The sequence below is a fragment of the Acipenser ruthenus genome, chromosome 14 (genome assembly GCF_902713425.1).
Source record: "Acipenser ruthenus chromosome 14, fAciRut3.2 maternal haplotype, whole genome shotgun sequence".
In the NCBI taxonomy this organism is placed as follows: Eukaryota; Metazoa; Chordata; class Actinopteri; order Acipenseriformes; family Acipenseridae; genus Acipenser; species Acipenser ruthenus.
The window spans coordinates 35329378-35356090 of NC_081202.1; the positions used below are offsets into that span (position 1 = coordinate 35329378).

General features: G+C 39.8%; 2 protein-coding genes across 9 annotated transcripts in view; both read right to left on the reverse strand.

Moving 5' to 3' along the window:
* The window catches only part of LOC117419839 (dynamin-1-like protein), a 30631-nt gene extending 16791 nt beyond the window's left edge, over positions 1-13840 (reverse strand). The window contains exons 1-8 of one of the 4 annotated variants that reach the window (XM_034033103.3): positions 13407-13840; positions 10561-10708; positions 6933-6968; positions 5157-5203; positions 4018-4089; positions 3426-3512; positions 2734-2896; positions 686-806 (exon numbers count right to left, since the gene is read on the reverse strand). In XM_034033103.3, the coding sequence (XP_033888994.1) occupies positions 686-806; positions 2734-2896; positions 3426-3512; positions 4018-4089; positions 5157-5203; positions 6933-6968; positions 10561-10708; positions 13407-13508 (776 nt within the window). In that variant the 5' untranslated portion in view covers positions 13509-13840. The remainder of the gene's footprint in view (positions 1-685; positions 807-2733; positions 2897-3425; positions 3513-4017; positions 4090-5156; positions 5204-6932; positions 6969-10560; positions 10709-13406) is intronic. The other 3 variants (XM_034033105.3, XM_034033104.3, XM_034033106.3) reach the window with 3 other exon arrangements.
* Positions 13841-21987: 8147 nt separating this feature from the next.
* LOC117973509 (FYVE, RhoGEF and PH domain-containing protein 4-like) overlaps positions 21988-26713 on the reverse strand; it is a 122633-nt gene continuing 117907 nt past the window's right edge. For all 5 annotated transcript variants that reach the window (XM_058986459.1, XM_058986455.1, XM_058986456.1 and 2 more), the window contains 3 exons: positions 25441-25590; positions 24658-24798; positions 21988-23809 (listed from right to left, as the gene is read on the reverse strand). In XM_058986459.1, coding sequence (XP_058842442.1) covers positions 23561-23809; positions 24658-24798; positions 25441-25590 — 540 coding nt within the window. In that variant the 3' untranslated portion in view covers positions 21988-23560. The remainder of the gene's footprint in view (positions 23810-24657; positions 24799-25440; positions 25591-26713) is intronic.

Here is a 26713-nt window from a genome sequence, read left to right on the forward strand (position 1 = left end):
CTTCTCATATTGTCAGCAGACACTCTATTTTAAACAAAGCCAACCAGATCAGCATGTATAATACTTGAAAGGACAGTTTCCAACCTCATAGCAATAGCCTGATCCAGGATCTTGCAATCGACATTAATAAGACTGATAGGTCAATAGCTAGTGCAATCCATGGGTCTTTATCTTTAAGAATGAATGATATTAGAGCGTCATTACATGTGTCAGGTAAAGGACCAGTTTTTAAAGCCTCTGCGTAGACCCGTGTCAGAATAGGGGCAAGAATAGCAATGTTTAGATACACAATGAACTGCTACACCTCTATTCACTACAAAGAATCGGATGAGTTTTATAAAAGCATAATCAATCAATCTATTTTATATACCACCTTTCATAGTGGACCACCATCACAAAGCACAATTCAAATAATTAATTTATTAGACTCGATACAGGACAGCTCTTTCTGATTTGATGTAACCAAGTCAAGTTTGAGTCCCCCCCCACTTCCAATAAGGTGGGTGGTACGGCGACATACAGTGGACATCCAAATTATTTGCCCTAGGATTGGTTTCTTCCATACTCATACCTCCAAATGCTCCATCAGGCACTGTGTTTGATGCCAAAAACATGTTACAGCCCATCATTTAATACAGACACATCACCCACCCCACCCCACCCCACCCATTAGGTAATTTCTTACCTATTGACAACGCCTATGATGCCCAGTTTCACTGGAATGACTCTGCCCATGAGCACGTCCATGGCATCAGTGCCTGCGTCCATCAGGTCCAGTTTGGTGATGACTGCCAGGGTCCTCCTTCCTGGAGAGTGACAGAGACAGAGCCGTGAGAAAATACTGTGGCACTATTCACAGCATCTTATTTAGAGAAAGCTTTCTTTTTTTAAATGGATTCAACAATGTTCTGTATACATCAAACAGTTCTACAGTTTTCCAAAAGCCTCATGAATATCAAGCTATATTTAAATTAGTGCTAACAGACACAGCAGTGACATACCGAGTTCTATTCACAATTTATTATTTCAGAGAGTTTATTGTTTTGATTTCCTCCCTACCCACCCCCTATTAATTTAGGATATGTAAATATTCTAAAGGCGGGCTGTATAAAAACTGCTTCATCCTGGTACCTTTGATAAAGATCACATGGTTTGATTGCAGCTGTACCTTTGGAATGACAGGGCAGCAGTGTGGAGTAGTGGTTAGGGCTCTGGACTCTTGACCAGAGGGTTGTGGGTTCAATCCCCAGTGGGGGACACTGCTGTTGTACCCTTGAGCAAGGTACTTTACCTAGATTGCTCCAGTAAAAACCCAACTGTATAAATGGGTAATTGTATGTAAAAATAATGTGATATCTGTATAATGTGAAATAATGTATAATGTGATATGTTGTAACAATTGTAAGTCGCCCTGGATAAGGGCGTCTGCTAAGAAATAAATAATAATAATAATAATAATAATAATGAGTTTTGAAATACCATATTCCGGTTAATTTTAAATCAACATGTTCGAACTCCCCTAGTAAGTAAGTCATTTCTCTATGACACAGCTCTAGTTATCTTTATCTGCCTTTCACTCTCCCACAACAGTTGAGACTTCAATTACATTACATTCATTTCTCTTTTCCCAATTAAAAAGTACATTGAATTATTTAAGAAAGAGAACGGAACAAAACATCCTGGTAAGAGTGGTGCTTATCATTTGTTTAGGTTTAGATGACAGTCAGTATCAAAGTTATCGCCGATAACTCAATTAAGAATGAATTTTTCAGTACAATAAATAATCAAGACACAGGAAATCACTGTATGATTGATGACTGATGCAGTCCTCCTCCTCTCTGTTGCTGACTCACTGGTGTGAGTCTTGTTTTTTAGATTAACCCAGAAGGATTCGCTCAACACAACAGTCAGTCAGTTTAAAACTCGCACGCAAATCAAAAAAGGCATTTTATGCATAATGTACCAATTTCAGGGATGACAGACTTGGGATTTCAGGGATGACAGGGATGTGCAGTCCTCATTCCAACAAAATATTTTCTAAACAAGCCTTTTCATATTCAAGTGGTTACATAACTCTTTAACAATTCTTTCTTTTTTAACTCTTTTCCAGTATACAGTCAGCACTCGGATATACAACACTCAGATACATGTCAGTCGCGTTTTACCATCCTTGTATTAAGAATAAAATCAATCCTCATTATATATATGTAACAAATTAATGCACTTACCCGTCACACTTGATTTCCGACTTTCACCAGTTTTCTGATACAAAGCCCATCTCTTCAATGTTACAATTGACTTGTTTAACCATCACAGCCCATGATTTTTTTTACAATGTGCTCACCTACATACACGTCAAATCAGATGAAATAATCCGATATGTGTCACACTCGTTTAACCGTCACTGTAGTCAAAATATTATAGGGTCGGATACATGAGTGCTGACTGTAGCTTGATATCCTTTTGGTTCATCTAATAAACAAAACACTCACAGTTCATGCATTTCACACACACCCTGCTAATATGATAGATCACTACAAAAGATATCAACAGAAGAGTACCAGACACCGACAACCTCCATATATCATACCCAAATAAGGAATGTGTCCTTATCGGTCACTTCCAACAAGCTTGCCTTTACGTTGAATTTAAGGAAATACACAGACAAAGCACAGCAACATATAAAATAGAAAAATACTACAAAACCACATGTTATTTTGTAACATCTCTCACCATCAGGGTCCACCTCCCTGGCCACCTTCAGCGCCTCCGATGTGGCCATGTCAGTGTTGGCGGCCGTCACAGCTAGGATGATGCTGTTGGGGTTACTGATGTAACGCAGGATCAGATCTCGGATCTGGATTTCAATGTCTTTCGGCTGATCCCCAACAGGAACCTAAACAAAAAAAACAGCGCTTTACAAGAGGCACAACCCTCTAATAGCTTTCCTGCAGACCCAGCACTTGCCCCCTAGACCAGGTCACTACTGCGTACAATGACAGGCAAAAACTGGAGAATGCGAGTGAAATTCTGCAATGTGTGCAAATGTTTGTGATCGTGTGACATCTCATGTTATCTACTAGGTTTGTGTGCAACTATTCAGCAACAATCATGCGGAAGCAGAAGGATCTCTGAGATTTCACAAGGGGCTTGATAGTGGACTCCTATTCAACCGGCTCACTCCTCAAAACAGTGACCAACTTATCCATCTAGACAGTCCCCAGGGTGTTGCAGGAACACCACTTTGTATATATCATTGTTCTGCTTCACTCATCACAACCTGGTTTTGCAGTCGTACAAAGAGGTTCTGGGTTATGGTGCTCCAATAATGGTATCTGTATTTTGATTCAACTCAATGCATATCATTTCCGGACCTTACATTTGTTTCTCTGCATCGTGACAAATCTGATAACGAATCGCTCTACCTTTGTAATCCCTGGCAGATCCACCAGAGTCAGGTTCACAACGTGAGGAGAGAAGATCTTGAGATGAATGGGCTCGGCACTGATGCCCTGGAAAAAGAAGAACGAGGATTGAATTATCCACAGAGTAATGTACTCAGTTTTAATAAACTTTCTAATCACCAGTGTCTACATCTAGATAGACATAGTAAGTCAGAACTGCATTCATAAAAGTTAGGAGTATGTTATAATATATAAAACTTTACTGCCCTAAACCTGAAAATATTTAATACATTCTATAATTACAAACAACTGAAGAAATCAAGAGCTTAATTAATTATTTCTGTATTGTAATATTAAAAGGGAATTGTCCCTTTTCATAAAAGGGGTATTAATGACACATTGGAGTGAAATAATTTTTGCCCCATTGTTGTACCATCAATACACCGGCACAATCTACTTTTTAGATTTACAGGAGGGCTTAACACTGCAAGCCAGTATAAAATACAATCATCAGAACAACAAATCCAGTTCCCTTTAAAAATGTAAACCTGTGTAGCGTATTCAGTGTGCAGATACGGGCCAAAGGGTACGAGCAGAAAATCAGCAGGGTTACCTTGTTGTTTCCAGAAATCCTTTCAGTTTCATTTTCTATCTCTTGTCTGATTTCATCAAAATCGGTGTAAATCTGAAACACAGCACAGTAAAGTATGAAGCAATTTATCGATGTGTGTTACAGTTTGAATCTTTGCTTTACAACATTTAGTTTAATAGTCTATACATCTTTCACATACAGGCTTCATGGTTGTCTTTTTCAAATGGGTGCTAATCCCTTAACTCACTAATAAAATCGCCAGTGTTTCACTTCATCATAATAACCGTACAACACAGATCTTAACACATTTTAGAACAATGTAACTTGGGTTATAGTACTGTTTATTAAACCTTGGTTTTAAAATCCGCCCTGTGATTCAGTAAAACACCATCACGTGACAGAATATAGATTGCACTATGGCCTCTGAAGTTCTTAACAGTCTATATTCATAGAAACAGTACATATTTCCATGGCAACCGCTGACCATCACATCACAAAGAAAAAATACAGCGGAAGCGTGTTTTCTTTAGCTGTCTGAAGATAAGCTTCAACAAATTCTAAACGAAAAAGATGCTGAAAACACAAAAGTTGTAACAAAAACACAGACTTAGAAGCTGCGGAGAAATACACTGTCTGAAACGCTGTCAGAGAGTTATATACCGATGTCCATAAAACGAATGCAGATAAATCTGTCTTTCAAGGTTTAATAAAACGGCCTCTGGCGGTGGGCAAAATAATCCTGTCAGACACTACATCCCCCCTCTGGGACAATAGTTTTCCACTATACGCCTCAACTCCAATCCACATTTGTATAATTTAGTGCAGTGCTTTTGCTACTGTAGGTTAGTGTTCAAGAGATACAAGAGGTATAGCTTATACAAGGGATGTAACCAACGGCTGCTCAGCCTTGCACGTTGTGGATACAGATTATATATTTTTAATCAATTGCTCTGAACAAAAATCATAAATCAGCTGCATGCAAACGAATGAACAGTTGTCACTCTGTTTTACAGAACCCAATTATCAATTACCTTGGACTTCGTCACTTAGACAAGACGCTTGTGTCAGACTGGAAAAAGTACATTCATAACAACGCTGCAAAAATGTATTCTGATTCGGGCTCATCCCACACTGAGCAGCAGCACTGGAACGGAGATTACCTTGTTTTTTGTGTGCAGAAACTTGCCCCATTCTTCAGATTCAATACCTAGGAAAAAAAAGAAATTTAAATAAAAGATACTCAAGTTGAATCAGGCAGGTGAACTGTTAAAAAATCTGAAACCCAGAAAACAGGGCTGGGGTGCATTCAATAAGCAGTGTGCTCTCTCGTGGCGCCTGTAACATAAGCATTTATTGAACAGTTTCCCCAACAGTAGACAAGAAATCGCTGTGTATTAAAACAGTTGCTAAGTTTTGTAATTTTTGTATATATTTTTTTATGGAATTACTACTACTGTATTTTTGTAATGTAAAGTTACTGACACTTTCTTTGGTTTAGCATCTTGAGACGGGAGTCATATTTGTCACGTTTCCTTTTCTAATATAAAATTGTCACTGTCACATTGATCAGTTTTAAAAAGCCAAAATGTTATTTATCATACATGTGTTGGCCATATAAATCCATATTTTAAAAAATCCATTCGCTACCGCAGTGATAATACAGGTAGGCCATTTTGAACCTCCAGCGAGGCAGTTCTGAGCTTGACTCGCTACCGTTCGGAAGCGCTGGCAGCGTGCGCATCGTTCAATAGGAGAGCCACGTAACACCCTGGGGCGCCCTGCTCATTGAACACACTCCTGGTCTATCTGCCTGCGTGATTGCGTGCATGGATAAAGAAATGAACTATTTTACTATTTCTCACCTTTAAATACAGTTGACGCCGCTTTATCGGGATGGCTGTCCAAATTAAACTAGAGGCATTCGAGAGGACCTTACTCACACTTATATTCATAATTTATGACATGCACGAGAGAAGTATTTTTTACTGTTTTATTTCATTTCTAAATGAAAAATCACAATAAAAGTCAACATTTGTAAATTCCTAAACAAAATTAAAATCGCTGAAAAAGAATGAAAATCATATCTTATCATAAGGCGAGACACCTGCAATGTCGACACGGCAACTTTCTTTGCCACAGCAGCCCGAGAACCCACAGGAGATTCCGGCTGTTCAAGAGTTCAATGTGGTTTACGCAAGTCACAGCGTAATCACGTAATCACTGCGCTGCACTACACAAACCTATCTTGCTCTGAAAAGCAATCTCCATTCATTTGAAAATACTGTATCCCAATTAAACGAAGTGACATCCCAATTAAATGACATAAATAGCAACCGTCTCCCAGAGTTCTGTCCCATTTAAGCAGAAATCCTGATTATCGGTGTCCCGATTAAGTGGCGCCAACTGTACTGTTATTTCTGTATTCAATTCTGGACTGTTTGTACTTACAGGAACATTCTGATTGAACCACATGGTACTGCACAGCGGGGGTATAAATCAAGAACTCAAATTTATTAAAAGGGGTAAAACAGAACTTATTTCATCCCGATGTTCTCCAACTCTGTGTTTGGTTAAATCTGACTTAATTTTAGCACAGTTATAAAGTGGTATGATTGTGGCTCTCTTTCCCTATAATTCCAGCATGCAGAGCTTTACCAGGTGCACAATGAATGGCGGATGACAGCTGGGTTATGGAGATGGTAAAGTGAAAAACAGAATGTGAAAACTTGAACTCATCTGCATTTTAATCAGAGCTCAAGAAATCACGCGTGGACTATACACATGAAGCATTTGTTTGTCTACAGCACAGGCGGCTAGCACTTCATTAAAGCGGATACTGGCATGGAGGAGACACAGTTAACCATAGGAAAACAAAGACATGCGGACAGCACAGACAAGACACAGACGAGGACAAGAAACAAGAGTAAAGAGGAAACCTTTGTAAAGGCGTCCATTTTTCCATGCGTTGGGGTCTGCAGTTGAAGAGAAACAGCACAGAAGAAAAGGTTATGGACAGTCATCTGCACTGGTGAACCCAGAAACCTGTCCATAATTTTGCATTAATATATACTGTAGCAGGCATTCCTGCTAGGCAATTTAACACACCAACAGGAATACCTACTGGGGACAATATCAATGAAACTATGAACTAGAAAATATTTTTGGGTGTATGAAGACTTCTTTGTAATGGATCATATCCAACTACTTCAGAAGTCCCCAGTTCAATGACAATTTCTAAAGCGCCAAGAAGAATACTGACAGCTATACTCAGAACCGGATTGGTTTAAAATGTCTAGCAATGCCCTGCTCTGGTAGCAGAACAAAAACAAGACTTTTACAACTCTACCCTGGTGTTCTGTTGCTACTTCCTGTGCAATTGCCAGGAGGTCCCCGGTTCAAACCCCACCTCAGCCACTGACTCACTGTGTGACCCTGAGCAAGTCACTTAACCTCCTTGTGCTCCGTCTTTCAGGTGAGTTTGAACGTAGTTGTAAGTGACTCTGCAGCTGATGCATCGTTCACACACCCTAGTCTCTGTAAGTCGTCTTGGATAAAGGCGTCTGCTAAATAAACAAATAATAATAATTGCTTTCTGGAATAGCTGGAATAGCTGATACTCAAACCACTACAGTGCCAGAAAGCATTCGACAAGGCTGCTTAAAGATCAAACAAAAATACAAGAAGGGATAGTGAAACTGGTTCAGATGTGCAGTCTCAGTGCTGTGTTGTGGACTAAAGCAAGATCAGCTAACACTCACTTCAAAACCTCAGCCAAAAGAGGCAGGTAACAGTAGGGGTATGGTCAGCCAGAACATCAGTTGGGCTTTTTGTAGTGGAGTAGACAGTTAAGTTGATGCAAGCTTAAAAGGAGAGGGCTCTATGACAGAAGTGAACAATTGTGAGAGTGGCTTGCAATCCTACTGGTCAGACTCCCAAACAGTTCTGGTTCAGAAGCTTGGCAACATCCATTGGTTAGGTTTGGCAGGTTGAAAAGAGGCGACTGGTTGGACAGTAAGACTTAGGTCGTCCATTGATCTTCGATCCTTCTTATTGGTAAGTGGGTTACAGCAGTGAGGCAACATTGGCCATTTCAAATTGGGTAGAAAAACCAAGGAATGGGATTTAAGTAACTGATTTGAACAGCAGAGGATCAAAGCAAAGACATTGTTTAAAGACAAAGACAGAAATACTGTACACTGAAGACTCACATGCACTGTTCGAGGTTTGATTTTCATAACCTTGGGCCTCATTTTAATTATCTAAACAGTGGCGTTACTTAGATCCGACAATGTTCATATCAATAGACCCCTTTGGTTTTCTGAAACATTGTAGAAATATGACACAGCACCATAGGAAAAACAGATACTTCCCCAAAACATCACATCGCTAAGACCTGACCTCTGATGCCCTTGGAGTCTACACATGGACGCCCAGCTGGATTATGACATCCTTAGATATTTCAGATGATCCCAAGGGGAGGACTCATTTCCTCTACGAAGATCGCTGGTTCATGTCCAGGCTATTCCACTGCCGACCGTGGACGGGAGCTTCCAGGGGGCGGCGCTCAATTGGCCGAGCGTCGCCCGGGGGGAGGGAGGGTTAGGTCGGCCAGGGTGCCCTCGGCTCACCGCGCACCAGCGACCCCTGTAGACTGGCCAGGCACCTGCGGGCCTGCCTGCAAGTTGCCCAGAGCTGCGCGGTCCTCCGACGCTGTATCTCTGAGGTGGCTGCATGACGGGCTTGCAGAGTGAAAAGAAGCGGACGACTGACGGCACACGTTTCGGAGGAGATATATATTTCCAACTGAAAGGGATACTCGACATCTCTAGTATTTGTATTGTTTGATAAAAAGTGCACAAACTGACTATTCAATTATCTGGATTGAGCTCTCTTCCACTAGGTGAGGGTCAATGGTGTTCATGGGGCTAATTCATCATTCTAATTGAAACAACTCAAGAAACAACTTCTTAGATTTATGCTGATTGCTGATCTCCGCAGAGGCTAAGAAAAGATAACAGCTTTGAGGGGAGCAGCAATCTGCAACAATACAATACAGTTTATGTTGCTCTGGTTGCATACTTGTCTTTTACTTAAGGGTAACAGCTGATGCTTTTATACAGATTTTACACCTATAGATTAATGTAGGATGAGAGGATGCGCATTGGTTTGGGGTTTCACAGTTCCCTGATCTGAGGACAGCCACTCATAACATATAATTCAATCATTCCCAAAGGAATTGTTGGATTCAAAGCACAAAACCTGAAATTATTATCTTTCCAACCACTTGAAACTAACCAAATGTTACTTCAAAAGTATCTATACCTGAAATAATGCATGTATTTGGCATCCAAAACAAGCAACTAAAGCTTGGTTCATAATAAACTAAGGCTGGGGCCACGTGTGAACGATTTTGGTAGCATAAGGCTTTCTGGTATGTTTTCTTCACATTCTACAAATTAAATTGGACAGTAAAACGAATCCTTCCTTATCAAATGATCTGTAATAGCAATGCCGTGGTGCTATAATAATGAACTGGCTCTTTAAAGGGGGAATGGACAGCACAGTGGCAGCTACAATGGTGTGAGCCCTGTGGCCACACTTTCACACTGACAACGTTATGAACCACACAGACACTGTTAAACAATTTCAACGACGTCATCATCCTCTGATCTTTTAATCGATTAGCTTTCAAATTCAATTGAAAACAATTGATTTGTGGAATTGCTCATTTGGAAACAAGTAGTATGTACATTTACTCTAACAGAGTGGTAATAACCAATGCTTTAAAATGATTTTATTTTTTATTACAAAATTTTATTCCTCCTCTCACCATTTATTAAGATGAGCTATTTATTTTTTTAATGTTAAATCTGGGATATACAAACTTTTGAAATACAATGCTGTCGATATTGGACTGTGCTCTCACACTCTCTTTCTCTCTCTCCCCCACACACTTCATAGTAAACTGGAATGCTACAGCTTGCATGCCAATATAAACTTGCCTGTACCAACTGGTTTCATCTGTCTAAGGATCTCCTAATAGGATTACACTGCTGTCATAAATAGATTTTAAAATTCTGCTTTACCCCACAGCACAGGGCCACTTTATGTTTCTGATCTGGCCTTTGAAGCTAGACAAACTTGAAAAACAACTTGGTACGTTTATGAAATATCCCAGTTATCTTAACTAAATGTGATCTTCTTGTTTTGAATGACCTTGTATTTAATTTTCTATTTCAATCACCCCACCCTGGTGACTTCTTAAAATTCAGAAGTACATCACTAAGAAATACTACATTGAACAAATATGCCATTTCTTACATGCACAGGATGCAGTGTTGCAGGGTGGGCAGCTTAATGATTACACTCTGGTGTACCAGCTGAACTCAGAGAGAAGACATGCTTGAGAACTACAGGTGCTTTTAACTCTAGAGTACTGAAACAGAAAATTATATATATCCATTACAAAGCAATTGTAAACACCAAGAAGAATACATTTGTTAAGATCAATCAACTATTTTATACAGGTATCAAGTTACACTTCAGGGAAGTTACAGCAGGTACCGTTTTCTTCTCCTGCAGCTTTGCTTCGATCCTCTGGGGACAGGTTCACCAGCTGTAGGATGAGGGGTCTCCGAGTCACCACCCCTGTGCCTCTGGGAAGCAGGTCCTTCCCCACCAAACTCTCCAAAACGGAGCTCTTTCCACTGCTCTGGAGAGGAAGGGAAATAATACTGCACATCACTTACACATTATAAATCATGTAACCAGCCAGAAATCCAGTACATCTTATCCCATGCATGTGTACTAATGTCACTCCCTGCACAGACACAAAGTTAAAAATGGTGCACACACATATGTACATATGTACAGAGGGCCATCATAATCAAACAGTGCCTGAAAGGGTACAAATATTTGTATAAAATGAAGCTTATCAGATTGTAGCCAAATGCAATCTAGAAAGACAGATTGTGTGTATGATAAGCTGGTGCAATATCAAGGCAGTTATCGTGCTCACCATGCAGCGTTCAACAGACAGACAAACAGATCAGCACACAAGCAGGATAGCTGCATTTATCCATAAAGCACATTCACAATCCCCGTTTAAAATCCTTTATTTAAATGTGCGGTTCAAAGCTGAAGTTATCTTTGGACTTACTGTACAGTATAGGAGACAAAGTAACTATTGTTCAGTCACTTGACTTCGCATATTATCAGCTAATAAAAAGGACAGCAAGCTCTCTCTGTTGTGAACCCTTTTGTTCTCACGTGTTTGACTCAGCACCACAAAGTAGAGGGAGACTCACAGGGAATGCACACAGACATATAACTATCCAGTGAAAGAAACAATCCTAATCATGTAACAGAATGGATGATCAAGCCTATTAAAATTATTAATATGTATATTATCTAGAGCTCGTGGTACAGTCTAGAAGAAAAGCTATTGAACTGATAGACAGACAGATACAGTAATGTAAATAGGTCAAAAGCAGGAAGCAATAAGAGATTGCACAGAGAATGTTTCAAATTGCGATCTGTGTAATACCTTGGGAAACATTAAGATTTTACAAACCTCAAATATGAAATGTATAATCCTCTACATATGGGATCTTTATTCATGACTTTGATCCACGAGGTAGAATAAGTACCATTCACTGTGCAATTAACCAATAACCAGCTATTATGAAGAGCATGCTAAAAGACAAATCACCAGAATAAAAAATATATGATTCCAAGGATTGTAGTGTATCCAGATCCTGCTCCCTCCTGCAACAAAGCTGGTTTTCTGTTCCCTCAATACAGAACTCATTTCAATCAGAGCACCAGCACTGTTGCAGGCAGAATGGTTTGAATACACTGATGTTTAGAAGAAAAGAATAATACAATCTAGCAAGAGTGGCAGCAGCATCCCTAGTTTCACAGAGGTGGTGTGGCCTCATTGCAGCTGCCCAGACTAATTAGTTTAGTTCTGTGGTAGGATCTCAGCATCTCAGGACCTGGAAACATGTGCTGTACCTCCAGATAACATAAAGGCCCCCTCAGAGATGCAGATCCCCGACATGCAGAGGCTGATCAAGGTTGATGAAGACTACCACGTCCTTTAAAAAGGGTTTTCTAACAGTGCTTTTGGGCAGGGTCATCTGAAGATGGGATAACTTAAAAGATGCGTTTCGAAACATAGGGAGGTTAAGAACATACACTTTACAGGAGTACTATGTGAAACATGGGGTGCAGTTAATTGTGCCAATGCGAGTTTAAACTTAAAACTGGGTGGATTAAATACAGTGGGAAAAATGATGTCAGAGTATAGCGATTTAAAGGAATGCCATAATAGTCATAGCGGGTGGTAAAGACAAAACAAGACACCATGTACTTACTTGATGTACATGTACTTGATTCAATTCTAAACTGCACAAATCCTGTATCTCCTAAGTTGACTAGGGTTATATTTCTGATAACGTTCCTAGTGGATTTATTATTTTTTAAATTTGTGTCTTCCCCGCATCGCTGTCCTAGATTATTTCAAATTCACATATGGAAGTACCTGGAAGGGTTTTTAGAAGAATCCCAAAATATTAGCTCTCAACTCTCATCATTTTTTAAGTTATGTTTCAGCTGTAGTAGATCCAGGACATACCGTTTATAATCCCTGCCCGCTGCCAGTAGTAGCATGCGAATGCAGATATTTGGTTCACAGTAAACTTACATAGCTACATTCAGTTTCACAGGGGGAGCATGGGGAACATAAACAAACTAGACTGTCAACACAACCAGCTTTCTGATCAAGAAGGACACATGTTTAAGACTGCAGTAAACCGGCATCAAGGAAATGTATTTCAGTAAACAGAACATAAACTTCTTTCGTTTGCATTGACAGAAACACAGGCAGATACATTCACTTTGGCAAGACATGCTCAATCGAAAGCAAGGTGACTTAACAGTCACGGTTTACAGAGGAGTTCATGCGTGGCATTGACCAGTATGAACTCACAGCATCATTTAGCATCATTATCAGTGCATGTTTCTGTGTCGTTTTCATTGGCTTGCCCTGTCTTATTAACCTGTCACTTTCAAAAATCTTCACTGCGGCGCTGCTGTTGCGCACGACGCAGCACAGCCATGATGAGTAATTACACACACACATATAATATATATAGTACATTAAATAAATATGGATTATGTGTATATCGCGTAAAATACATATTCTGGTGAACAACTTAGCACGCACATATTTTATTTAAAAAATGTTTTGTATCCTCCTAGTACAGTGTACGCATTTATATTTTCATATTTCACTTCACGTAATACTGCAATGTCGTCTGTTTTCTGTTTTCTATACCGTAATAGACATACCATATAAAATATATACAACCACACAAATTTAGCTTTGCTTGTTTTTTTTTGTATACCTGTGTTCCTACAACAGCAATCTGCGGCAGCTGGATAACATCGGAGCCCACCGTGTTGAAGACATCCTGAAGTTTGTTTATTACCGGGATAAGAGCCTCCATGGTTCAAGGAAAAGGAGAATTTAGAAAATGAATGAACTACCCTCTTACAGTGAGGCGCTGAAAGTCATCCAATGTCCCTCACAGTTCCACCATTTAACCAACCCGGCCCTCGAAACGACTGCAACACTGTTATCCACGCTGCATTCTGGGGCTTGGTGTTCTCAGGGAAGGAAATGCGGTAGCGGTTATCAGCAAAGCAGCGAGGAAAATAAACTACAAATCCCAGCGGCGGTAGAGTACGAGAATCTACGAGACTTCTGGCGCTTTGAAAAATGGGGTTTGTAGTCCTTTATAGGCAACCGTGAAGCTGTCAATGCGATACTGGATCACGTGTCCGAGTCTTATATCACGTTTCTGTCTGCAAAATAAACATTAAGATTTAAGTTTATAAGATATAAAAAAAGCGTTTTCTCGTTGTTTTGAAAGTATTGGTCTTTTTTGTTTAGCAGTGTAACCTTGAATGAATGCGCTGTATAGGTGTTTAAACAACTGAAACCGCTCTGTTGATGGGAAAATCAACCATAATTTCTTGGCTTTCCCTTGGCAGTTTATAAATTATTGAACCAGTATAACCACTCTCCAACCAGCGTTGCAGCCTCTTGAACCACCATGACCAGTTAAAACCAGCACAATACCAGCTCTTACCAGAACATAGAAGTTTCACCCATTCCAGGTTTTACTACAAGCTTGATTAGCCACAGTGTGTAGGTAACAAGCTCAGGTGTGTCTTATTAAACTCTAAAACCAGGGATGGTCAAACTGCTAGCAACGGGAGTCTTGTTTATAGCCATGATTCTGGAAAATGAAGAAAAAGACAAAAGCAACTTGAATGAGAGGTAACTCACCAATATTGTTTTCTAGCTTGTTTTTGTGCTAATGATTTCACAATGTATCCATGGTGTGCAAATACAGTGATGCTAGGTTAATTTAGAGGTTTAAGAATTATACAAGAACAGTGTATTCCAGTTAATTGCGTACATGGTAATTGCATTTTCCTGTTAAATGTGCGTGCAGTAGATTCCTGTTAATTGCACATCCCGTGTGCCTAACAGTTGTATGAATGTACACAGAATATGCTGTTATAAGGAACTATTTACATTTTCATAAGAAATCTGCTTCACAATTGTATGCAATTATCAGGTATACTATTAGGCATGTAAGAAAAGAGTTAATAAAACTATGACTGAGATGCAGCTATGCTACTATCAGGGAAATTGTGTTTTATTGCCTGAGAAAGGGGCAATAAAATGAACTGAACAGACCTCAATGTATGTGATATTCTCGCTATGTATAGGACCCCAAGCCGATGGGGTCGTATTTATTTCGGCTTTGGGTCCTATACACACACACCATAAGTGAGCATACACCGTACAGTGTAGGCTTTTCAGCACGGTAGACTTTTTATGTAACTAATATGAATTCGCTTTTCCACATGGTAGTGATGGGAAAAGTGAAGCCTCGTGAATCACTGAGCCCTTTGAACCATTGCTTCACCAAAAGGTTCACTGATCCGAATCACATGCTGCGCTTCATGCTCTTTAGTGCCACCTAATAGTAGATTTGCATAACCCATTATCTTTAAAGTCAAGGCATTCATAAAATGTAAGACAGTGTGAAGATGGAGTCTGTCCTGATTAAAGAGGAGTTCCCTGAATTTGAACTTGTCCCCATTAGAGTGGAGTTCTGTGGGCTGGCTTCCCTTCCCATTAAACAGGAGCTCTGTGAGATGCAGTGTGACAGCAGTAAGCCAGAAATCTCTGTGATTAAACCTGAGCACAATGAATTGGAGATCCCCCAGACAGAAGAACCTCTTCCTGTTAACAAGAGGTGCCCGAAATTATCGGTATTAAACTGGAGCTCCCTGAAGTAGAGTTTGACCACTTTGAACCAGGGAAGGAAGAATCTCAGGACTTCAAACCAAACATTAATGATCTGGAACCTGTACGCCTGCGGGAGTGTAGTGTGGTGCTGGAGAGAATCAGAGTGAGAGAGATAGGGTCTGGAGAGGAATATTCTCCAAACAACATGCAAGGAGGTGGAAAGGAAGATGTGTGGTCATATTCACAATGCAGTTTAGCAGGTGAGTGACTCAAAGTAGCTGTGATATTGTCATTCTAGATTGCGTGATTCTAGTGTGGTTGAGAGGGAGGGAGCATATTGGTTAGATTACCTTAAAACCTAATCCGGCATTGCTTGGTACCAGTAAATTGTGTCGGATTTAACAGTGTGCTGGATAGTTACTGTAAAACAATGAATACTGTACCACGGCATTTTTAATGTACATTATCTCTTAAACTTGTAAGTTCATTTTGTTTGACTAAGGTTACTTAAGTTACATAAGTTATATCTTTGTGATTTGTGTTTCTCATAACTGCACAGCTACAAAACTTACCTGCTGTAACAATGTACAATTAGCATTTTGAGTTTAGTTTTTGAAACTCTCAAGATGTTATATAAAGTAAGTCATCTTAGTGATTTTTGTTTATTAATTTTTTTAGGTGAAATGCCGACAGGGTCAAGAATGACAGCTGTAGCAAAGAAAAAGAAACAAAATACAAGAGAAGAGACAGAGAAAGCAGTAGAAGAGATAAAGGCAGGAGGAAGTTAGTGTTCTGTAGCAAAGAAATCTAGTATTCCCCACACTACTCTGCAGGACTACAAAAAGCTGAAGTACTGCAACAAGCAGCACACTAACAGTGCTCTCACCACCTCTGATGAGGCAGCACTAATCTGTCACCTCTGATGGATGGCAGACCATGGCTTTCCACTCACACGTCAAGTCATAAAATGCCTGGCCTTAAATATAATTCAGGCAAGTGGAAGACAAACCCTTGTGAATGTAGAGAAGGGTCTGAGTGACAATTTGTGGTCACGCTTCAGGAAGAGCCACCCTGAAATTTCTTCAATGCCAGACCACCTTGAAAGATCAAGAGTCCACGCTGGAACCCCAGAAGTTATAGAAAGCTTCTTCAAAATGTATGAAGACCTGCTCATCAAATGCAATGTGCAGGGAATTTATAACTGTGATGAGACAGGATTTGGTAACAAAGGGATCACATGACAGGACATGACCACTCAATCCCACCTTCATTATTTTCGCTCGCTGCCTTCCAAGCACAGCATATGCTTTAGAAGGGCCATTGTGTGACAGAAAAGGGGTATCAACGATTCTCATCGAAAGACGTCCACTTGTTGGTACTGTACCTGCATGCAGGATTCAGGCGCTTTCTGCTGGCATTCAGGTTTTCTCTGTATTGTTTCTGTGGGCATCTTTTCTTTCCAGAATGTGTGAAACGGTTTGCCGTGTGATTTTATAATTTTGCACAGCTGTTTGTGTTAGTTTTGGTAAAAGTTCAGCTTGATTTCAGGCTTAATACCTGATGCTGAGGATGTCTTTTAGTGGTTTAGAAAAGCCCTTGATCAGAATGGGACATGCATATTGTAAGTGCAGTTTATTTGCAATGTATCAATACTTTTTAAACATTAACTTCCAATTGTACTTCCATTAAAATACTTCTAAATGTATAATACTTTTCATTGTTCTGTAATTGAAATTATGTTTGAAGCAAAGTGTATTTCAGGGGTTCCAAAGTTAAGGTTTGAAATGTTCTCCTCAGTTTAGCTGTTAGCAAAATGGGCTTGAGATAACAATGCCTAGCAAGCATATCTAAAGGAATGCGAGATGGCTAAAGGGGAACGCACTGTACCATACCTAGGACAATAGATGGTTAATCTAATTTACACGCTCGAGATGACAGAAACTGTACCAGCACCCTCCGCTACTCCGGCCAAGGCTCCCAAGAAGAAGACAGCCGCTCCCAAGTCAAAGAAATCAGGAGCCAGCGTGCCCGAGCTGATCATGAAGGCTGTGTCTGCCTCCAAGGAGTGTCTCCCGGGCCCTGCTGAAGAAGGCTCTAGCAGCCGATGGTTACGATGTGGAGAAGACAACTCTCGGCGCAAGGTTGCAATTAAGAGCCTGGTAAGCAAGGAGACTGTTGCAGACCAAGGGCACCAGCGCTTCGGGGTCCTTCAAGATCAACAAAAAACAAGCTGAAGCCAAGGAGAAAGCCGCCAAGAAAAAAGCAGCGCCGAAAGCCAAGAAAACAACCAGCGTTTCTGCGAAGAAACCCAAAAAGCCAGCAGCAAAAAAGCCAGTCGTGGCCAAGAAATCTTCCAAGAAAGCAAAGAAAGCAGCCAAGAGCCCGAAGAAATTTAAAGCTATAAAACCAAAAAAAAGGCCATGAAGAGCGTGGTGCTACTGGTCAAAGGCTGTGATCGGTTTATAAAGGGTAAAGGTGAAACACAATGGGCATTGCAATGTGATTTTCTGTACTGTGATACTGTGATGCATTTCAACTACTAACACTCTGATTCTGGCAGAAAGTGGGGTGTGCTGTCAGTTTAACTCTGGCTGTCAATGCAGTCAGTGCCTAGGAGCGGGAACTTACACAAAGGAAACTATTCCACAACTTATCTGATAGGGATGTCACGGTATTACATTTTGACGGTATGTTAACCGTCAAGATGAGTAGAACCCGAATGCTGTCTTCTGATTGGTTGCTGCAGACAGCATTAACTGCCAGGAAATGCCCTCAGAATGTCCACAGAATCATCACCAATAAAGTACAGTAAGGGATCAATCCGCCAAAAACAACATCTAGTAAAATAACGGTCAGCTGTCAGAACCACAACATAAAAATGACAAAATTTACTGACTGCATAGTAAACTGGACTCAAAACCCATGAAACAATGGCTGTAACAGGTCACAAAAACGAGTGCTCTATAAAAGCAAAATACTGGGCTCCATCTCTGTCTAACAAACAAGAATGGTCTTCACATCTTTCCAATGTCTTAACTCCTGCAATTATTGATGTCCACCAGCCATCAATAGTTGAAAATCAGCAGCAAACCTTCCAACAAACTGCAAACCTGCAAAAGCACATTCAAAAACCGAAGCCCAATGCTTTGCACCACCCTCAGAAATCTCAGCCACGAACATACCCGCTATGTTTCAAAACTGCACTTTCACAGGAAACCTGCAATTCAACTTGAAATGAATAAACTTTGTTTAATAAGACTGTTAGTTATAGAGTCAGTTTGTTATATTTACCTATTTAAAACGGTTGCTGTTATTATTATTATTATTATTTATTTCTTAGCAGACGCCCTTATCCAGGGCGACTTACAATTGTTACAAGATATCACATTATACATTATTTTACATTATACAGATATCACATTATTTTACATACAATTACCCATTTATACAGTTGGGTTTTTACTGGAGCAATCTAGGTAAAGTACCTTGCTCAAGGGTACAACAGCAGTGTCTCCCACTGGGGATTGAACCCACAACCCTCCGGTCAAGAGTCCAGAGCCCTAACCACTACTCCACACTGCTGCCCATTACTAATAGCAGATGAAACACATCTGTCTTTTGTATAAATGTTATCCCTGTCTTAAGTAAATTAAAAACAGAACTTTATTTAGATTTTTTTATGCTTGGTGTGTTTGTTGAGAAAGAAATTGTTTCCTTCGCTGTTCACAGGCGGAATTATGCTGTCGAAGAACCGCTGCAGCAGCACGGGACAAGAGCACTGCAGGACACATAGAAAAAGAAAAAAAAGGTTAAAATGTTATTGCTGTTAAAAGTTTAAATGGTTTATAACGGCAATAATGACCTGCAGGCTGGGCATTTCCTGGTTGGACATTAACAGCATTAAATATCCCACGGGTATCGCCATACCGTGGTATAATTTATTTTTATTATCAGCTATTAAAACCTGTATAAAGTAGCTATTTCAATAAATAAAATACAAAATAAAACATTAAAACAGCTTTACATAGTTGTATGCGTTTCATCTCCTTCTTCTGGGTTTTAGCTGGAGCATATGTTCCAGTTCTCTCTACAATTACAAAACACAATGAACATCCCAAACAAAAGGACATATTTTAATAAGCTTCTGTGACGGTGCAGAGTTTGCAAAATTTTTCTAAAAGGAAAAAAATAAAGCGTTCAGTGTTTCAAACAGAAATCAGCTTAGTGTTCATTTAAGTGCTCTTCGATAAATGCACCCATGTTTATTCTGACCAGCTTTAAACAGTCATATAATATTATGCAATCTTTGATTGACTAAAAGCTATTGAATGTACATGTTGTCTTCCACATTACACTTGGTGAATGTTTTGTTTAATATATATATATATATATATATGCTTAAAAAGAAAAGTTGCTACAAATTGTAAAAATGCATACCGGCAGAAAATCGGTCATTAATTTTGACAAAATTAAAATAATGATAAAGGGATATTTTGCACATCTGTAAACAGTAAGTAACTGGAGGATTTGCTTCAGTGATTGCACAGTACTGTAGGGAAGTCATTGACAATATTGGGATTGCAGTGCAGTAGCATGCGTCTAAAAATACTGCTTCTGGTTTCTTTGTGCAGAGATAAGAGCTGGGCTTGAATGGAAGAGCAAACATAATTTACAATACTTATACAAAAGCCATGTATTAATAGTTGGTTGATTTTTGGGGGAAACCTTTGTAATAATAAAAGGTTAGTTTATTTCTCAAAAATAATAATTTCAGTCCTCTTGATGTGATTTTCAATAAAAACAGTTTTAATTCCGGAACAAAAAGGAAATGGAATGATACACAGTAACTAAACCACATGCGAACTGCACAAACAAATCACCAAACAGGACACTCTATCGATTGAAAAACCTTCAATGCCAGCTTGGATAAAGAGTACAGAAATACATAGGTTTAAATAGAAGGCAAAACCAGCCCCCCTCCTTCCCCCAGCTGAAGCCCGACACCCAGTGGGAACCTGCATGTCGGATGTGATCGTGTTTTTAACACCTATGCCCAAATCCGCTCTATATAGGGGAAATAGCACCTTGAAAACCAGGAACTTCCACCCACGTTCAAAGGGTACTCTGAACTTCAAAGTAACCAGATCTTATCCTGTTTCCCCAGACAGACAGTGCCTTTGGCAGTGTGAGATTAAGGATGTATTCCTTCTTACCATAAGAGAATTGTAAAATGGTCACAATTAATACAATACTTAAAATCTCACACCTTTCTAAAACATTTCAGATCAATCCAGCAAGGCATTCTGAAGTAGTAACAGTTACAAACGAAACATCCAAACAAATAAGAAAATGTATAAAAATCAGTATGTGTGCAGCAGGCTTGCACACGTAACAATGTTTTGAGGTTTTTGAGGCCTTGTGACAGGGAGACCCTGTCGCTGGTTCTCGATGGAAGCAGCTGGGACGCGCAACAGGAGACGTGTTGCTAAGCAACTAATTGAGCAGCTAGGCTCGCCCGGTGACCAGTTGATCGGGAGGTCCTGATTGGCTGGGGGGGGGGGCATGCCTGGGGAGGCTGCCACAGCTCGAGGCTACTGCACAGCCACAGCCATACAGATAGGCGCTGAGATTGACTCATATCAACCCGGGAGCTGAAACAATGGAGCCAGCACCAACCCTGGGAGTATCTACCCCTGCACACGACCACAACCCAGCAGAGCGTTTGCTCCACAGGATGAACTACTATGGAACCCTTCAACTGCAAGACGGTGCTCGTGAAGGCATTGGCCAGCTGAGGCAATGTTTAGAGGCAGGAATCACCATGAGAAGGCCGGAACTCCAGGGGAGCTCAGAAGTAGGTTAGTTTATGGGAGGTTGATCCCAAACATTGTATAGAGAGGGTTTGCGTAGAGTGGTAGGTTCCTGGAGCAGGACGTTCCTTTTAGATAGATTGGCGTTCTCCATTTGTGTGGCAAACTTTTATTTTTAGATTTGTTTTGTGTTCTTTTATAAAATGTGACACTAAGGCTACCACTTGCTGGTTACCCTAATGTTAGCACTTGTGTGTTATTAAATCTGTGCAACTGTGCGGCGTGTCAACACCCAATGCTCTGTGTCTGCCTCAGTATTGTTCAGTGACGACCCACACATGTAACAAGCCCCCGTTACAGGCCTGCAGAGAAAAATGTCACATTCCAGATGTAATGCAGCCTGCTTCAGTGCAATTTCCACAACTCCCCTTATTATTGTGTAATTGAACTTAATGACTGATAGATGAGACACTTATTTGTGATGTATCTAATGACTTTTTTTTTTTGCACCTCTGCAGTATATCTGCATGGATTCTGAAGAACTTTGCATGTGTTAATGTTACATACTTACCTACATACAGAAGCCTCCTTATACCCTGATTCTAATACTAAAGAATATATGTGAAGAAGTGAATAACATTGAGAACAGAACAATGCAGCCTGGGACACGAAACATTCTCAGCTGGCATTCTTCATGTCAGACTTTTTCCACTGTTTCTGACTGTAATCATCCAACAGCATATGTAAAAATCAGACATGTGATGTACATAAATATATGTGTATATGTGTAATTGCTCTATAACATAATACATGTAGTGTAACTGTAATCATAAAGAAAAAAATAACATCTAAAATGACAATCACTTCAGTTTATTTACACATTTTGTCAATTTCGACAATTTAAAGTGCGTAATTTTTCAAATAATTCTGAAAATCACGGCCATATATGTATATACAATCTATTATTTTACATTCAAAGTTTATTTTTCTTAATTTTTTTTAAATTTATTTAAACACTCCCCAGTAATTAACAGCCTTAAATGAATTGCAAGACAAAATAAACTATACATATATTTAAATCATTAGTACTGTAATTACATTGGGACTGATGAGATGGAAAAACACCACAAAATACAATAACCAACCACAACAACAAAAAAATATGGCATTTATTAATTTATTTGGAATTTATATATTTTTTTAAACAAGGTCACATAAACTTGTTCAAGAACCATACAGTCACATTTCAAAATGTAGCCCATTTCTAATTTCTTTACTGTATAAAAACATAATCAATAACTTAACTTAGAAAAGGAGACTGGCAAGGTTTGCTAATATGCGATTCCACACTGGTATAAATTAGTTCAAATAAAATGGTGTTACAGTATTGAAAAGCACTTCAACATTATTACAATCCAGTTCCTTTGTAGGAGTGTGATTGGGGTACGCTCTCCAGTGTGGGCTCCCACTGTCTTCAGCTACCTTTGCTCACTTCATAAATTCCATTGGCTACATTATTTAAATCATTTTAGAAGTGAACATTTTTCTATCTATGGCAACACAGAGTAAGGATAACATGCCGCACAGCCAGTGTACTTTTTCTAAATCAATTCATTTTATTAATTGTTCCCTAACTTGTGGATGGATTGTGGTTCTTTTAAAGCAGATTCTGTTTTAAAGTAACTTAAGGACTGGGTAAAGCAATATACTTTTAATAATGTTCATGTAATGTCAGGAAGACATCCACTCTACGGCTACAGGCAGATATCAATAGTCAGACTGATGGATGGATAAATCAAGGATCTGGTCATCCAAGCTTAAAATCCCCAATCTGAATGTCACGGGAGGTAAGTTGCATTTCAGAGTCGCGTCACATCCTTGCAAGAATTACTTTGCTTCAAGAAAAGCTTTTAAAAAACAGACTTGCAGCATAAAACAAAGACTGCAGATGATTTGAAAGAAGTGTTCAAAGAAACGCCACTGATTTGCTGTAGAAGGTCTTCTTTGTTCTTGTGCAAGCTTGTGCATTTTTGGAGATTACTGAGATAAGACGAGACACAAATCGCCAGTTGAAGCACCAAGTTATGTGAATAAGAAAATGTCCGAAATGTGTTCAGGATGTCATCTCTTCATATTACCGCAAATGCAGTGACAAATGTTCCCAGTTGATGTTTTTACAATGGTGATTCTTAGTGCACATCCAGAAGCTGGCCCATCCAAACAGCTCTTTTTTTCCTTCTCATTCCTAGTGTTAAAATATACAAACCTACTAAAATAACTAATTATCCTATCAGTACTCGATCAGATTGTATTGTTGAGAATAGAGGTGGATATGAAAAAAAAAAAAAAAATCTACCTAGGGAGCAAACAGCAGACAGTGGATTGTATTGAAAGCCCATGCACATTCACAGGACGGTGTGTTTCAGAGACTATCTGACAGGCTGTCCTGTGAGGCTGCAAGGTCTGCGTTGGGTTCGGGCTCATTGAAGTCCCCCGTCACCGCCAGCTTGATGACCTTCAGCCACTTGTTTTTGAGCTCCTCGCTCTCCGCTGAGAAGCTGTGCACAGACTTGGACTGGGTCAGTTTGAAACTGTGCGGCAGGTCCCCGCTGCGCTGGCTCTCCTCCACCGTGTACCCCAGCAGAGGAATCGTCGCCTGGGCTTTCACATCCTGACGGGGAGAGAGAGTGGTTTGCAGAAGTCAAACGGGCACATTGCTGTGTTTGTTATTAGGTTGAGAGAATGATCATTTCTTTTTTTTGACTTTTACCTTACTACTTAGTCCAGAATAGGAAATAAAAGGTAATTAAATAAATAATTAACAAATGGAACAAAATAGAAGTACTGTAGCTTGTATTGACTTAAGCTCCTCCACCAATACATCATGTTATGCTAGATGCCATCATGGGCACACATTGCACAGAGGCACCACTGGAAACAATTATTTTCATGACCCTGATACTTTGTGTTTTTGGTATGATTCACCATTATCAATTAAGCAGAGACAAAAGAGAATCATTCAGAATGCACATGATATGTATTAAAAAGGCAAAAAGGCACAAAATTTGGAAACTATTAAATAACTATTCCTTTAATGCTTTTAAGACAGCACTGAACACTGCATCCTCACACATAAAACTGTACAGGTAAGAGAAAGGATCCAGTTGGAAAATAGGATGGAGATAACAGCAAGTAGGAATAGGTAGAAAGTTGAAGGCGGGGCATGTATCGTTCTAGACAACACTGCATTGTTTAATGCTTTCTCCATGAGCTGACTGGGTGGAATGGAATGACGGAGCGCGGCATGTATCACTGTTCTAGACACCGCTGCATTGTTTAATGCTTTCTCCATGAGCTGACTGGGTGGAATGGAATGACGGAGAGCGGCATGTATCACTGTTCTAGACAACACTGCATTGTTTAATGATTTCTCCATGAGCTGACTGGGTGGAATGGAATGATGGAATGTCATGATATGCAATAAGAATACTGCAAAACTAAAGATTTGAAGTGATTTACCTGTTGGGCGCCATATAAATACAAAACCAGTCCTTCGTTTCTGGGGATGACGCACCAAGCTTTCTGCCATGGTTTTGTCTTTTCTAAATACTGCAGGAATCCACAGATAATGCTGTTTCCAGAGACTTCAGCAGCCTCAATCTACAGAACAAATGACAATCATGCCTGTTATTTATTTAGTTTAGTTTTTAATATATATATTTTAAATTTGTATGTATATATATATATTTATTGATGAATGAAACTCATTGAAACACATGACACTATTTTATTTATTAAATTATTTGCCTTGGGATCATTCGTGATGAAAAGGTGCTATAAAAGTGTATGTTTTATTATTATTATTATTATCATCAGTATCTACTAAACACCTCACACACACCCAAAGGATAATATTTAAATCAGAACGTGGTATGGATAATCCGTGATGTATTTTAACACTTTTTTAAGCCCTATTTTGAGTGCAAAGGCACATTTTCTAAAACAATGCGAATGGTCTTAATACCACAAAGAAACCACTTTAGGTTGCAGGTGGGATCAGTTAATGTATTATTTTATATCATTACAATGGTTTTATTCCAGGCGATCTAGTGGCTTGAAAATCTCAATGTCTACACGGTCTTGTTCTATGTAGAAATCACACACACACACACACACACACACGTTCCCATCACTGCTAACCAGATCGCTCTTGCATCTAAGCTGGCTGTTTTTGAAAACCTAAATAGCTTAGCAGTGAGTGTTTTCCAGAGTTCTGCAGCGATATTAAATCCTACTTCATACCTCCAAGATGCCTTTCTTCTTACTGTCATTTTTCTCCTCGCTGTCGGAGCGTCCCATTAAAATGAAGTAGCAGTCTTTGCAAACCTTGTTGATTTTACTGTTGTCGTACTCCAACGGAGCTTTGTGGTCTGAGCATTTCCAACACACAACCTGAAACCAAACAAAGCAACGCAGGTCAAAATACATCTACGGAACCCCACTTAGTTTCCATCCTTAGGCCATTTTTCACTGCTTTAGGTTTAATTATACCCTTTGAAGAACACAAATCAAATATGAAAGGAATTATGTGTGCAATATTTTTGTGCATTGAAACATATGAAACATATGGACTTCGAGAATTGAAAATTGACTGCACATTTTAACAGTGACTAAAATTCAGACTGCTTTAACACCCTTTGCATGAGTTGTGGCTAACTAGGCACTGCTGTCTTGGTTTTTTGGGTTTCACAGTACAGTACTCACTGGAAGATCTAGAAACCTACAGACAGTCAAGGATGAATGTAAAACTCTTAATCGTAATGCCTGTGTGTGACAGAGAGAACGAATCGATGCTGTAAATCTCCCTCCCGATCAGAAAGGACTCCAGGTTGGTAGTACACTTCCCCATAGACGGGTCGACTCGATGATGGGTGGAAACTGGAAGTCGGCCATCTTGGGGAAAGTGCGTAACTGCAAGTACTCTAAACAACTCCATTGTGATCAGATATGGGTCAGGCAGCGATTGGATAAACCATGGCAACGGGCTGGTTGCAGGGAGGAGTTTGGTGTCGTGTCTGTTTGCTTTGTTTGTTACATGTTGTCTTTTTGTGTCTTGTAGAGGAGGAGTAAGGAGCCTGGGGCTGTAGCCACGGAGCCCAACAGTAAATATCTGCAGAACGAAGGCTCCCACAGCGTAGCTCACAGAGTGTAGTAATTTACGTAGTGCTTCACTGACCCTCATCACTCCTACCACGTGACCATAATACCCCAAGAACCTTAGGTTTAGGGTTAGGCTACTGTTGTGTGTATTTAAAGTTACGGCCAATACCCCATGAAGACTGGGAGACTAATACTGTCTGGACATTCAATTTATGTAGCACTCCCCTCGCACTTGACACACCGTGACAGGAAACAACCCCCTGATGCTTGTCTACAAACCCTTTGTGTTGTATTGTACCTGAAACAGGGAAACCCTTTGTGTTGTATTGTACCTGAAACAGGGAAACCCTTTGTGTTGTATTGTATCTGAAAATGGGAAACCCTTTGCGTTGTATTGTACCTGAAACAGGGAAAC